General features: G+C 42.7%; 1 protein-coding gene across 1 annotated transcript in view; it reads left to right on the forward strand.

Moving 5' to 3' along the window:
* LOC310772290 (E3 ubiquitin-protein ligase RNF31-like) overlaps nucleotides 1-14,728 on the forward strand; it is a 50,454-nt gene that overhangs the window by 6,279 nt on the left and 29,447 nt on the right. The window contains exons 5-10 of the mRNA XM_083632053.1: nucleotides 10-66; nucleotides 750-879; nucleotides 2,458-2,607; nucleotides 2,932-3,082; nucleotides 7,488-7,639; nucleotides 12,474-12,604. Of these exons, the coding sequence (XP_083488179.1) occupies nucleotides 10-66; nucleotides 750-879; nucleotides 2,458-2,607; nucleotides 2,932-3,082; nucleotides 7,488-7,639; nucleotides 12,474-12,604 (771 nt within the window). The remainder of the gene's footprint in view (nucleotides 1-9; nucleotides 67-749; nucleotides 880-2,457; nucleotides 2,608-2,931; nucleotides 3,083-7,487; nucleotides 7,640-12,473; nucleotides 12,605-14,728) is intronic.

Below are 14,728 nucleotides of genomic sequence, written 5' to 3' on the forward strand. Positions count from 1 at the left end.
TTGTCTCAGGGAACACATCCTCACCCTGAATCCTTCAAAGATATCATCCCATTTGTTGTCCAGCAGGTCTGTACAAACATTTGCAGTGACTGTACGTTTGAACCTGTTTTCGAGTGTCGTCAACAATTCCAAAATGTTGACTTTGATACTTTGGCACAACCATACAAAGCACAATCATGCAAACAGATGAAATCATCTCAAGCATGGTTTTCTGCTAATAAAAGGCACACTTAAAGGTACATTCGGCGATGTTTTTGTGTTAAAATAAGTGTTAAATGGCTCTATATTCTGACAGCAATCACTGAAATAGAGTGTTTAGTCAGTGACTTCAAACCCCCACTGTCCTCTATCTCTCTCCTGTAGCCCTGCATGCAGGGCAGACGTATCTCCGCAACTATAAATATAATACGTACATATAATACATATAACCTATATAGGCATATCTGACCTTCCGTTTCCCAGAAAATGTCAACTCTTCTCTGATTGGATAGTTTGAGTTCGGGGCCAATTTTTATCCAATCAGAGAAAAGTTGACATTTTCTGGGAAATGGAAGGTCGGATCGCGGTGCCTATAAAGGAATATGTATTTTCTCAAATCAGGTAATGCAGTACTTTTTAATTTCCAATACTCAACACTGCTGTGTCCATGATGATTTGTCATATTCGTTGCAGTCATATTATGTTTTCCTCTCCTCTAACTCTTCATATGCATGTGAAGAGTGTTAACTCTGCTGTGCTGGTGTCCTCAGGATGCGGTGGTGGGTGACGCTGTGGATATCCTGCCTGGGGAGGAGCAAGGACAAAAGCCCCCAGTCCCATCTATCCCAGCCAAGCCCACTCCGGTTCCTGGGCATGGAGAACCCCCCAAACCCTCCACACGTGAGCCGCACACCTCCGCACCTTCTAACAGTGTTGTAGTACTTGAGTCCGAGTCCTGGACTCATTTTCAGGACTCGTCACTCGACTTGGACTGGAACACTGATGACTCAGATTTGGACTCGAGCAGTCATTCATGCATTGGGCCTTGGATGTTGGAGGACTCTTGACTTGTTAATTATTGATAAAGAATGTTTTGTTGATATCTTTTTTTTTTTTTTTTTGGTAATAGGCCCTAATAATTTGGCATACGATACTGATAGCTATATTAATACTGTTACGTGTGTTCCACCTACATGTGGATTCACACTCACGTTCAGTAACTCGACTTGAACTCTTCTTTGGTGATTCGGACTTTGACTTTGACTTGAACACTGGGGACTCAACACTGGACTCGGACTCGAGATATAGTGACTTGACTACTGTACCACGCTGGCTTCTAGTCATTGACGACTTCGTTTCTTGGTGCGAAAACGCTTCCTTACAACTCAACGTTTCCAAAACGAAAGAGGTTTGTATTGATTTTCGACGTTCCCCCCCTGTTCCCCAGAGCAGTTTTGTCAACGGTCAGCCTGTCGATATAGTGACAGACTACAAATATCTGGGTACGGTAATTGACAGCAAGCTGAAGTTTGATCTGAATACCGACATGCTGTGTAAGAAAGGTCAGCAGCGCCTCTTCTGCCTTAGGAAGCTGGCCAAATTTCAGGTTGATAAAACTCTGATGAAAATGTTCTATAGTGCTTTTGTGGAGTCTGTCATATCATTTTCCATAATCTGCTGGTATGGTAATCTTTGTACTAAAGACAAGAACTCCCTGGGGAGAATAGTGAAGGTGGCTTCGAAAATAGCCGGAACCCAGTTCAGAAGCCTGGACCAGATTTGTAATAACCAGGTGCTGAAAAAAGCTGTGTCCATCCGATCAGATGATGCCCACCCTCTGAGGTTCGAATATGAGCTGCTTCCTTCCAGGCTCCGCCTTCGTGCCCCCATAGTTAAAAAGAACAGATACAGAAATTCCTTTGTGCCTGTCTCTATCAGAGCGTTGAACGCTGCTGGGGTACAAATGTAATGTCTCCCCATCTCGTTGCTGTTATTTTGTTATTTATTATTTTATCCTTGTATTCTTTTATTCTTTTATCTTTATTTATTCTTAGGGGTACAGTACAGTATATCTGTATTATATACTTTGTCTGCCCTTTGGTCTGGACTGAGGTTTTTTCTTTTGTGCTTTAATACAATGATACATCGTAGCTCTTTCTTGTGATATAAATGTGCTGCTGTGAGCGAACTGCACTTTGCTACTATGCACATTATATCTCTACTGTGCACTTTAGATCGTTGCTACTGTTGTCATTTGCACTTTAACTATTGTGTTGCACTTTAAACTGCTGCTCTAGACTGTTTTTACAATGTTTTTTTTGTCTTATTTGTTTTTATGTATGTACACCTCGTACTACGCTTTCTGCAATCCAATTTGCCCTTTTGGGACACTTAATAAATCTTGAATCTTGAATCTTGAATCTTAACCACAGTTCAATGCCTGGTCAGTATCCTTCAGTACTTTTTCTTCCTCTCCAGCTTCTCGTCCCGCTAGCGGATGTAATCTGTGCAGCGGCACTTCCACTCTGCTTTGCCCGTCTTGCGGCCAGCTGCCTTTCTGCGATGCGTGTGATGACCTCTTCCACCGCCACCCGTCCAGAGCCAGCCACAAGAGAGACAGAATACAGGGTATGTTACAGTTTTGTATCAATATATATCACGATATGGCTCATGTATGCAAAATCACATGTTAAATAATCAAAGTGTTTCATATCTCACTTTGTCAGAGTTTTTAAATAAGAATGTGCTTGTTATCATAAAATAAGACAGCAGTATTATGTGCCATCATATCCCAAAATCAAGCATCATCAATCAAACAAAATGTATTGTTTCTATATTTGCCACTTAAGTTCTGATAGTGGGTCAAAAAGACCACTAGACAAAAATGACCTTATTCTTGTGGATAGGAAAGTAACCTGTATTTTGTTGTGTATGTTTTTTACCCCCCTAAAGAGACCTGCTGCATCTGTGGTATTTCCTCTGTGTATGTGCAGTGCTCCACCTGTGTTCAGAGGCTGTGTGTGAACTGTGACAGGCTCTTCCACTCTCACCCTGACCGCAAAGGGCACAACAGAACAGTCCTTACACCGGCCAAAACATCCAGGTGAGCAAAAACAGGAACCTTAACGAACACAGCCATTTACTGATAGGGTTATTTCCTTATTTGGTCAGCAAGGTGACCGACTGATTAGAGTGATCATTCCACACCTAAAGGCTGAGTCATAGTTTATAGTTTGGCATGAAAGTGTCTCTGTAGCTACAGCGTAGGTGTCTGTGCGAGTAACCAGCCAATTGTGTTAAGTGTTTCTTTTAACCAGCCAATTGTGTTAGATTCAAGATTCAAGATTCAAAAACTTTATTGTCTGTCACAACACAACAGAATTTTTTCCTTTGACCAAGCTCAGGTGCATGTTACAAAACACATTAAAAACACACAGACACATATAATAAAAAACAAAACTGACAAAAGCAGTGTTAAGATGTTAAAAGTGCAGTCCTCATTTAAAAGACAATACTAGAGGGGGGTCAAAGTGCAGTAGTTAAAAAGTACAAAAAAAGTGCAGTTCCTACTTTAAAAGGTTGAGGGCGGTGATTGCGGATGCGATGAATGATGTTATCCGGGCCAGTGGGACTTTGTAGCGTCGACCTGAAGGGAGTAACTGAAAGGATTGGTGAAGGAGTTGAGAGACCTGAGGGGAGTAACTGAAAGGATTGGTGAAGGAGGTGAGAGAGACCTGAGGGGAGTAACTGAAAGGATTGGTGAAGGAGGTGAGAGACCTGAGGGGAGTAACTGAAAGGATTGGTGAAGGAGGTGAGAGACCTGAGGGGAGTAACTGAAAGGATTGGTGAAGGAGTTGAGAGACCTGAGGGGAGTAACTGAAAGGATTGGTGAAGGAGGTGAGAGGGACCTGAGGGGAGTAACTGAAAGGATTGGTGAAGGAGGTGAGAGAGACCTGAGGGGAGTAACTGAAAGGATTGGTGAAGGAGGTGAGAGAGACCTGAGGGGAGTAACTGAAAGGATTGGTGAAGGAGGTGAGAGACCTGAGGGGAGTAACTGAAAGGATTGGTGAAGGAGGTGAGAGACCTGAGGGGAGTAACTGAAAGGATTGGTGAAGGAGGTGAGAGACCTGAGGGGAGTAACTGAAAGGATTGGTGAAGGAGGTGAGAGACCTGAGGGGAGTAACTGAAAGGATTGGTGAAGGAGTTGAGAGACCTGAGGGGAGTAACTGAAAGGATTGGTGAAGGAGGTGAGAGGGACCTGAGGGGAGTAACTGAAAGGATTGGTGAAGGAGGTGAGAGAGACCTGAGGGGAGTAACTGAAAGGATTGGTGAAGGAGGTGAGAGAGACCTGAGGGGAGTAACTGAAAGGATTGGTGAAGGAGGTGAGAGACCTGAGGGGAGTAACTGAAAGGATTGGTGAAGGAGGTGAGAGACCTGAGGGGAGTAACTGAAAGGATTGGTGAAGGAGGTGAGAGACCTGAGGGGAGTAACTGAAAGGATTGGTGAAGGAGGTGAGAGGGACCTGAGGGGAGTAACTGAAAGGATTGGTGAAGGAGGTGAGAGACCTGAGGGGAGTAACTGAAAGGATTGGTGAAGGAGTTGAGAGACCTGAGGGGAGTAACTGAAAGGATTGGTGAAGGAGGTGAGAGGGACCTGAGGGGAGTAACTGAAAGGATTGGTGAAGGAGGTGAGAGGGACCTGAGGGGAGTAACTGAAAGGATTGGTGAAGGAGGTGAGAGAGACCTGAGGGGAGTAACTGAAAGGATTGGTGAAGGAGGTGAGAGAGACCTGAGGGGAGTAACTGAAAGGATTGGTGAAGGAGGTGAGAGAGACCTGAGGGGAGTAACTGAAAGGATTGGTGAAGGAGGTGAGAGACCTGAGGGGAGTAACTGAAAGGATTGGTGAAGGAGGTGAGAGACCTGAGGGGAGTAACTGAAAGGATTGGTGAAGGAGGTGAGAGGGACCTGAGGGGAGTAACTGAAAGGATTGGTGAAGGAGGTGAGAGGGACCTGAGGGGAGTAACTGAAAGGATTGGTGAAGGAGGTGAGAGAGACCTGAGGGGAGTAACTGAAAGGATTGGTGAAGGAGGTGAGAGAGACCTGAGGGGAGTAACTGAAAGGATTGGTGAAGGAGGTGAGAGAGACCTGAGGGGAGTAACTGAAAGGATTGGTGAAGGAGGTGAGAGACCTGAGGGGAGTAACTGAAAGGATTGGTGAAGGAGGTGAGAGACCTGAGGGGAGTAACTGAAAGGATTGGTGAAGGAGTTGAGAGACCTGAGGGGAGTAACTGAAAGGATTGGTGAAGGAGGTGAGAGGGACCTGAGGGGAGTAACTGAAAGGATTGGTGAAGGAGGTGAGAGGGACCTGAGGGGAGTAACTGAAAGGATTGGTGAAGGAGGTGAGAGAGACCTGAGGGGAGTAACTGAAAGGATTGGTGAAGGAGGTGAGAGACCTGAGGGGAGTAACTGAAAGGATTGGTGAAGGAGGTGAGAGACCTGAGGGGAGTAACTGAAAGGATTGGTGAAGGAGGTGAGAGGGACCTGAGGGGAGTAACTGAAAGGATTGGTGAAGGAGGTGAGAGGGACCTGAGGGGAGTAACTGAAAGGATTGGTGAAGGAGGTGAGAGAGACCTGAGGGGAGTAACTGAAAGGATTGGTGAAGGAGGTGAGAGAGACCTGAGGGGAGTAACTGAAAGGATTGGTGAAGGAGGTGAGAGAGACCTGAGGGGAGTAACTGAAAGGATTGGTGAAGGAGGTGAGAGACCTGAGGGGAGTAACTGAAAGGATTGGTGAAGGAGGTGAGAGACCTGAGGGGAGTAACTGAAAGGATTGGTGAAGGAGGTGAGAGACCTGAGGGGAGTAACTGAAAGGATTGGTGAAGGAGGTGAGAGGGACCTGAGGGGAGTAACTGAAAGGATTGGTGAAGGAGGTGAGAGAGACCTGAGGGGAGTAACTGAAAGGATTGGTGAAGGAGGTGAGAGGGACCTGAGGGGAGTAACTGAAAGGATTGGTGAAGGAGTTGAGAGACCTGAGGGGAGTAACTGAAAGGATTGGTGAAGGAGGTGAGAGGGACCTGAGGGGAGTAACTGAAAGGATTGGTGAAGGAGGTGAGAGAGACCTGAGGGGAGTAACTGAAAGGATTGGTGAAGGAGGTGAGAGACCTGAGGGGAGTAACTGAAAGGATTGGTGAAGGAGGTGAGAGGGGTCCTGTGTGATGTGGGTGGCTTTCCTGATGACTGACCGGTCGTACAATTCAGACAGGGGGATTTGGGGTGAACCGATTATTTTACTGGCCTGATTGGTTATGCGGGAGAGTTTGGTTTTGTGTTTAGTGTTTCTTTTCTACCACCAAATAATTATTCTGTTAGCTAAGGTCCTGTTGTATAAATTCATCTCCATCAATACAAAAAGGTTTGCAACTTCTATGTTTCAGAAAACTTTATTTACAATGTTGTTCACTAATGTCTGCAATGGAGAATGCCAATTAAATGAATGGAATGGGCACCATTATGGGCAAGCCTGTAACATGTTCATTTTAAAGTGGTCTTAAACAATATAGTGTTACTTGGAACACGATATGCTTGCCTATTAATAAGGTTAAACAGAAAGTAACCTATGTTAAACAATAATAATAATAAAAATAATGTAGGCTAAGCCCAGCACACGCAAGGACACTTGGCGACTATTTTGGTTGAACAAAAAAGATAGAAAATGGTTTTGACGGTATTGAAAATCATACCGTCGGTATTTCTAAATACCTTAACACTGCCCAAGCCTACTACATTGGTGCAAGCATTCTGCATTGGTGATTCTGTACATAGACCACTGTAAATGTCATGCTTTGTTAGCAAAGATGTAATAACAACAGAAATGGTGTTGTTTACATTCTCTGAAACTCATGTTCTGGGATATTTCTCGCCATGATTTCTGTGATATCTGGTAATGTTTAATTTGGAGATGAGGTGTCCTAGAAATGAACATATTTGCGAACCTCATCTCGTCTCTCTTCAATCTGCTCCATGTTGTCTTCACTATCGGCAGACATCACCCAGGTACAGGTAGGACAACATATGAAGCGAGCCAGTCAAAGTTATTGCAGTCTTGCATCTTCCCACTCTGCAGTTAAAATGTTGATGGTTTGGTTCATGGAAGCTACAGTGAGAGGCTGTGCGGGCTACTCCAGTACCGCAGACGCCTACTACAGTATAGTGACACAAAACTATAATTCAGCCTTAAAGGTCACAATTTTGATCTGTATAAGAGCCATTTGTCATGTCCTGCTCTATCAAAGTGCCCTTGAGCAAGATACTGAACCCTTGCCCTGCTAATTTAGTAGAAGTCGTTGTGGATAAGTTTCAGCTAAATGACAAAAATGTAAGTGGCCATTATGTTTGATTGATTGCATGATGATGGCCCCCATGCCACATACCAAAAGACATTGCAGTGCTGTCGATGGGATGATAGAGGCAGGTAAATTATAATTCCATTGCTGTTCCTTCTTGTTTCCCAGCCCGTCTCTGTCACCATGGGAGTGTGGGCACTGCACCACGGTGAATGAGATGCGAGCCGTGCTCTGTGTGACCTGTGAGCGGCCTCGCCTCGCCACACCTGCCTCCAGCGCTCAGGAAGAGCCTGTGTCTGTTCCTTCATCTCCCAACACAGGTCAGACTTCAACCTATACAGGCGTACAGGAAAGCTAGAAGGGTCATTTCTTACTCACGCAAGTAGACATTTGATATCTGGAATCTACACACGCAACAGCCACTGTCTTCTTCTACTAGCCACTGAGCAGCTCTACTTAATTAGTAATTGAGGGTTTCGTTTCTTGCTTAATGTTGGTTAAGGAAGGAGAGAGAGTTTCTCATTAACTTTTCCCACCCCGATTTACCCAGAAAGTCTGGAGCCGCTTTCACACTGGCCTTGAAAGCCGCAAAATGCACGGAAAATAGGATCCGCGCCTCCGATGTGAAAGTTGTGAACGCGGTTTGGTGGATAATTGTTGTATGCCTTTCGTCCCGCCAGCCGACCTAGTCACAGCGCCGGGTTACCTGGCAACCCGCCTCCACTTGAAAGCGTCGGAGCAGCAACCCGGAACTATGGAGGACCAGGAGAGTCTTACGCTAATGAATAGAGTGTCCCCTTAATAATTATCCAATCATACAATTAAAAAGAGTAATTTCAAAAAGAATTCACAAATGACGTATTAATACATCATTAAAAAGTCGTATTTGGAAAAGGAACTTCAAAAACATCCATTAAACAGTGTATTTCAAAATGGAATTATGAATACATCATTTAAAACATCATTTAATACATTGTTTCCTTATTCCTATTCGAAATAACCATTTGGAATTGTATTTGAAGTCACTATATTAAATCCCCGATTCGAAATAACGATTCGAAATGCCATTTACCCATTGCATGACACTTTTGGCCTTAGCCTAGAAAAACTGTGTAAAACAATGCAAATTAGACATGTACTTTAATTTTTAATTTGACATACCTTGTAGGCCCTGGAGAGTCTTAAGCTAATGAATATCTAATCATACAATTAAAAAGAGTAATTTCAAAAATAATCCACAAATGACGTATTAATACATCATTAAAAAGTCGTATTTGGAAAAGGAACTTCAAAAACATCCATTAAACAGTGTATTTCAAAATGGAATTACGAATACATCATTTAAAACATAATTTAAACAGTGTATTTCAAAATGGAATTACGAATACATCATTTAAAACATAATTTAATACATCATTTCCTTATTCCTATTCGAAATAACCATTTGGAATTGTATTTGAAGTCACTATTTCAAAACCAATTCAAAAAACCGATTGGAAAACCATTTTGTTTTAACATGACACTTTTTTGCTCTTTGTCCCCAGCCAAACAGTGTCAATTGTGAATTGAGCCCTCTAATGCAAATGAGCCATGTAACAGGCTCTCTGATTGGCTAGAGAGCTTTGAGGCACGAAAGAGCCTGGCTCAGTGGACTGCCTCTTTGTGTTCACACCCAGAGCTATATAGATACAAGAGTTGTGACATGTCCATTCACTCCACTGGACCAGTTTTTTTTTTACCCCACAAAAAGGTCCTGGATTAAGCAGCGCTGTCGAGTTGCAGCAAAATTCACACTCTGTGTTGTACTTTGAAAGGGTCAGACGTTTAAAAAAGTCAAATTGTATATTTTATGCTATTTTATGCATCCAAACGTAATGGCTACATGATTCATGATTTTGGACCTCCGCTGACGCCATTCTCTTACTAGATTCCTCTGGTCCCACCCTCTGGTCACACCCACCCCACCCCCAGTCATTTGCCGCCAGCCAGGTAACATTCTTTGTCTCATGCTCCAGAGCGCAGAGTGCAGACCAGACTCTAGTCTATGCACATGCAGGATTTGATGCTGGACAAGCCAGAAAGAAGCATTGTAGCAAGATACCTCTGTCAGAAATGTCCGACATTCCCCGAATATTACGGGACCTTGCCACCGAAATGGAGAGCCGTCGCTCGCTTCCTTCAGTTGCACCGAGGCGAGAGGAGACGCCATGTCTATCGTCTTGTAGTGTGGATCAGGACCGGCGCCATCCGATTGACGGTAGGTTAATGTTGCATTCGATCTATCTTCTATCACGTACTAGTCCCGATAACGTTACGATGTTTATGTATTTTGTTTGGCGTTAAGTTAGTTGTGGAAATATCTATTGGTGTAGCAGTTAGCTTAGCGTTAGCACACAACACACAGGTAAGCCTACACTACAGGTTAGCTGCACGTTAGCTGCGGGCCCTGTGGGTATCATAAGCCAGCAGTCTCTCATGTTGTACGCTACCATGGCAAGCACTTGCGGTGCCAATGATTTGTCACAAGGCCTTAACAAAATAATCACTAACGTTAAACAAATCTTGCATTAAGCAGATGGTCAGGTTAGCGAAGGTTTGCCACACTTGTTCGGCTTTGTCATGAAACATGCTCGGTAGAATCACCCATGCTCTGCTGCTAGCCAGCCAGCTACTCTCGGCTAAATCGAGGAAGACCACATGGACAGGCTAGCAAACATGTTTAAGCTAGCTCAGTTGGCTCAGTTAGCTTGCAACTAACGTTACTTTGTCACTAAGTACTATTTGACTTTTTCAAAATTTTACTTTTTTAAATGTCTGACCCTTTCAAAGTACAACACAGAGTGTGAATTTTGCTGCAACTCGACAGCGCTGCTTAATCCAGGACCTTTTTGTGGGTTAAAAACAAACTGGTCCAGTGGAGTGAATGGACATGTCACAACTCTTGTATCTATCTCTGGGTGTGAACACAAAGAGGCAGTCCACTGAGCCAGGCTCTTTCGCGCCTCAAAGCTCTCTAGCCAATCAGAGAGCCTGTTACATGGCTCATTTGCATTAGGGGGCTCAATTCACGATTGACACTGTTTGGCTGGGGACAAAGAGCAAAAAAGTGTCATGTTAAAACAAAATGGTTTTCCAAACGGTTTTTTGAATTAGTTTTGAAATAGTGACTTCAAATACAATTCCAAATGGTTATTTCGAATAGGAATGAGGGAATGATGTATTAAATTATGTTTTAAATGATGTATTCGTAATTCCATTTTGAAATACACTGTTTAAATGATGTTTTAAATGATGTATTTGTAATTCCATTTTGAAATACACTGTTTAATGGATGTTTTTGAAGTTCCTTTTCCAAATACGACTTTTTAATGATGTATTAATACGTCATTTGTGAATTCTTTTTGAAATTACTCTTTTTAATTGTACGATTAGATAATTATTAAAGGAACACTCTATTCATTAGCTTAAGACTCTCCAGGGCCTACAAGGTATGTCAAATTTAAAATTAAAGTACATGTCTAATTTGCATTGTTTTACACAGTTTTTCTAGGCTAAGGCCAAAAGTGTCATGCAATGGGTAAATGGCATTTCCAATCGTTATTTCGAATTGGGGATTTAATATAGTGACTTCAAATACAATTCCAAATGGTTATTTCGAATAGGAATAAGGAAACAATGTATTAAATGATGTTTTAAATGATGTATTCGTAATTCCATTTTGAAATACACTGTTTAATGGATGTTTTTGAAGTTCCTTTTCCAAATACGACTTTTTAATGATGTATTAATACGTCATTTGTGAATTCTTTTTGAAATTACTCTTTTTAATTGTACGATTGGATAATTATTAAGGGGACACTCTATTCATTAGCGTAAGACTCTCCTGGTCCTCCATACGGAACAGTGCGAATGCTCAGCTCATTCATAAAAAAAATTACAGGGGAAATCACCTCATGCAGCAAGAAAGACAGTGAAAGTAAAAAAAGTAGCCTATACAATCATGACCGCAGGGGTGCCAGGAGGAATGCTCTGTGCCTGTAAGTAGGTTAGGCTTTATGCTCAAACGATGTTGACATTAGTAGGTAAAAATTTACGGATATAATAATACGCTTCAGAGGACTATAGCTGTCTGTGGCCAGTTGGTCTGAGGATATTCCCTCTGGAAACCAGCTCCAGAACTGCAATCTGTCTAGCTAGCCACTTGTGCATTCCCTTACAAAAACTACTAAGTAGTCATGTGGATTTATAGCCTATAGGCTACTATTCCCCCGATGAACGTTATGCAGACTGCAGCTGTTTGATATGCGGGCGTCGTCTTTCAGAACGGAGTATGGATGCTAATTAGGCTACTTCATGGGAATAATTTGCTTTACACAAAACTGGAACCAAAAGATAAGAATTAGCCTTGTACCTAATAGGCTACATGATGGTGCATCCAAAAAGTCGATCAGATGAATATTGAAAGCCTTGTTGTTACCATGCTGCATGTGGACAGTTTGATCCTTAACAACCCGCAGCTGCATGTCGTTGGCTGGCTCGTTGACTGGCATACATCGGCGATGTTTGGTTGTTGAATGAATTCGTTCATCATCATACAGTAGCCTAGGCTACACTAACCTATGAAAATATTCATTTGGGCTAGGAGAAGCTGGGTGGAAATACCTCCACTCGCCTTTCAATCCGGGAGCAGTGGCTGTCACCTGAAAGCACACCCCAGGACGGGAATGTGGCGGTGCTGCTTGGCTGTGTGTGAAAGCAATTTCTGTGGCGAGGCTGCCGGTTTTGCGGGCCTTTTGAACTGCAATTTTGCGCGATCTGTGTGTGAAAATGGCTTGTGATTCAAACTGCTGACCTTCCTGTCACACACCCGCCTTTTTTTAAAGATATTGTCCAGGAAAACACCAAATATATTTTGAGAAGATATTGGAAATTCAGGATCCCCTTGCAGCAAATAAGTTGCCACTGGGAGACTGTGGACAATAGGCTACAATGTATTCATAGTTTTCTTACTGTGTAGTTAAAGGTTATAAACTATAAGCAACAAATCTTCAAAACACTGACATCTGGAAAAGTACAGGATTTTGAAACAGGAAATTTCTAATACATGAGTGAAACTAATTCCATGTTGTGGTGTTTGTTTGCCTGATCCTCCAGAGTGGCAGTGCAAGAGCTGCACTGTTGTGAACCAAGGCAGCAGCGTCCTGTGTGAGGTGTGTGAGCGCCCTCGCCTGGCCACCCGCCCATCTGTCACCCCTGCTCTGTCAGCCCCAGGATCTCTGTCTGAGGTTTGTCTTACAGCCGCTGATGTAGCTCTCTTAACTGCTCAACCTTGAAGCTGAAGCTCTGCAGGTAGAGCATGACATTAACACTGCCAGGGTTAGGTTTTCCATTCCCATTGGGCCCCCCATGCTAAAAATATATGCATACTATAAAATACATGGGAACTTGATACTGTGAGAGGCACTCCTGATAACGTGTCCACTGAGTCACATAGGTTGCACCAAGATTCTGGTAGATTGTTTCATTGCTCAAATTACCTGTTAAGTCATGTGCACATAGAGACCAAATCATCCATGTGTCCCTAGTAGATCATTGGTATACTAAGTGATAGTCAGCTACTAACATTATCCAAAGTAAGAAGTAGCCTAGTTCATATCACACAGCCTGTGGATTCATACTTTTTTAATTCAATTAATTGTAACTCCATTTTGTCACCAGGTTTATTTTTGGAGCTATTTCAGATGAGCAACTACATAGCCACCGTGTAGTGTTTGTTTTTTGCTGTACGGAGTATCTCGTCATCACCCACCACCTTCACTTTATATGAAAACAGACAAAGTAGTCCCTGCTAGTTCAAAATAGTATGCAATTTTTGTGCCTTATTTTTGTGTAAGTTTTACCAATCTACATAAATCTACCTACATAAAACTGACAGAGTTGGATGCAGATCATTTGAGATTACTTGTCCAGTTCTCTGTTCACTGTTACTGGCCCACTATCACTGGAGACACATGGATGAACTTGATGTCTATACTATATTCTCATCACTTCTGAATCAGAATACATTTTATTGCCACAATATGTAAAGATTACATACAAGGAATTTGTCTTAGTGTAAGTATGCAGCGTAGCGGTCATATCAATATTCAGAAGATAAAAATAAGATATCTAAAAGGAAAAAAATCACAAAATTGCAAGTGCGGTGGAGGTTTTGTCATTTATAGGTTATTATTGATTATTGATTTTCATTGTCTGGCCCACTTGAGGCCTACTTGAGAATCACGCTATTCCCTCCAGTTCCCCTCCCCCCCAAAATGGTGCCCCGACTGACCAGAGGAGCAGCAACCAGGATCAGTGATGTGCAGTCAGAGTGCCTACCCTGTGATAATCCAATCAAAATGAAAAAAAATTAATTGTATATATTTTTCATTCATAATTATTATTTTATTATATTTTTTTTACCATTTTTATTATTATTGTATATTGTCTACTCTATGATTTTTAATGGTCCTTGATGTTATTTTTTCCTCAAAATTCCCCAAATATCTAAAAGGCGATTAGAATGTGTTAAAATCTATGCTGTACCTTGCCTTTCATTGCATGTCCCCGCCTCTCCAGGCCACAGGGTAGGCTTGCCATGGGCTTGCCGACCCTGCTGGAGATGGCTTCATTCAGTAGAGTTGACAGTCTGCGCATGCGTATTGCGGTTTTCAGTTTAACAGGGTCGACACAGGGTCGACAGAGCTGCTGTGTGCCTGGGCCCTGGCTGGTATTGGTTTGTTTCCGTTTGTGGGCGTGTCGAACAAAGTATCGCGCTGGACTTTAATTTCAGCATCGAGAGCACAGAGACAGAGAAACACAGAGGACACAGCACAAACGTAGCGAACAACAACAGAACTCCCTAAAACACGGTATTTAATCATCGACAGTAAATAATATTAATGTTGTTTGTGTGTCTGATGCGCGTTCTCGTCGGTTCGCAACGAGATGCGCGCGTTTGAGGAAGTTCTTCTATCAGCCAGGCAGAGGCATACAGACAGAGCTGTGTGCTGCCTTCGGGTGCTACGGCCAGGCTCAGAAAGCTGACAGCTCATGCTGACAGCTAACCCTCTGCTGTGGAAATCTCAACAAAACGGAGCCTGGTACAGACTTTTTTTTAGTAGCCGTTTATTTTAGGAAGCGCCGCTCCTGCGTAGAATACACAGGATAACATGCACATTAGGCATGTCTTAGCTCATTTATTAATATAACAAGTTAACAACACATAATGTTTGATGGATGACTAAACTTTAAATTAACACATAATAACAAGGCTAAAGTGTACTTTTGAAATGACCCCCCCCCCCTTTTATTCCTATAGTCAATATATTTATTGACTATATTTATTTATTTGTTTGTTTGTTTGTCGG

This window comes from Poromitra crassiceps (genome assembly GCF_964638095.1).
Source record: "Poromitra crassiceps genome assembly, chromosome: 2".
NCBI lineage: Eukaryota > Metazoa > Chordata > Actinopteri > Beryciformes > Melamphaidae > Poromitra > Poromitra crassiceps.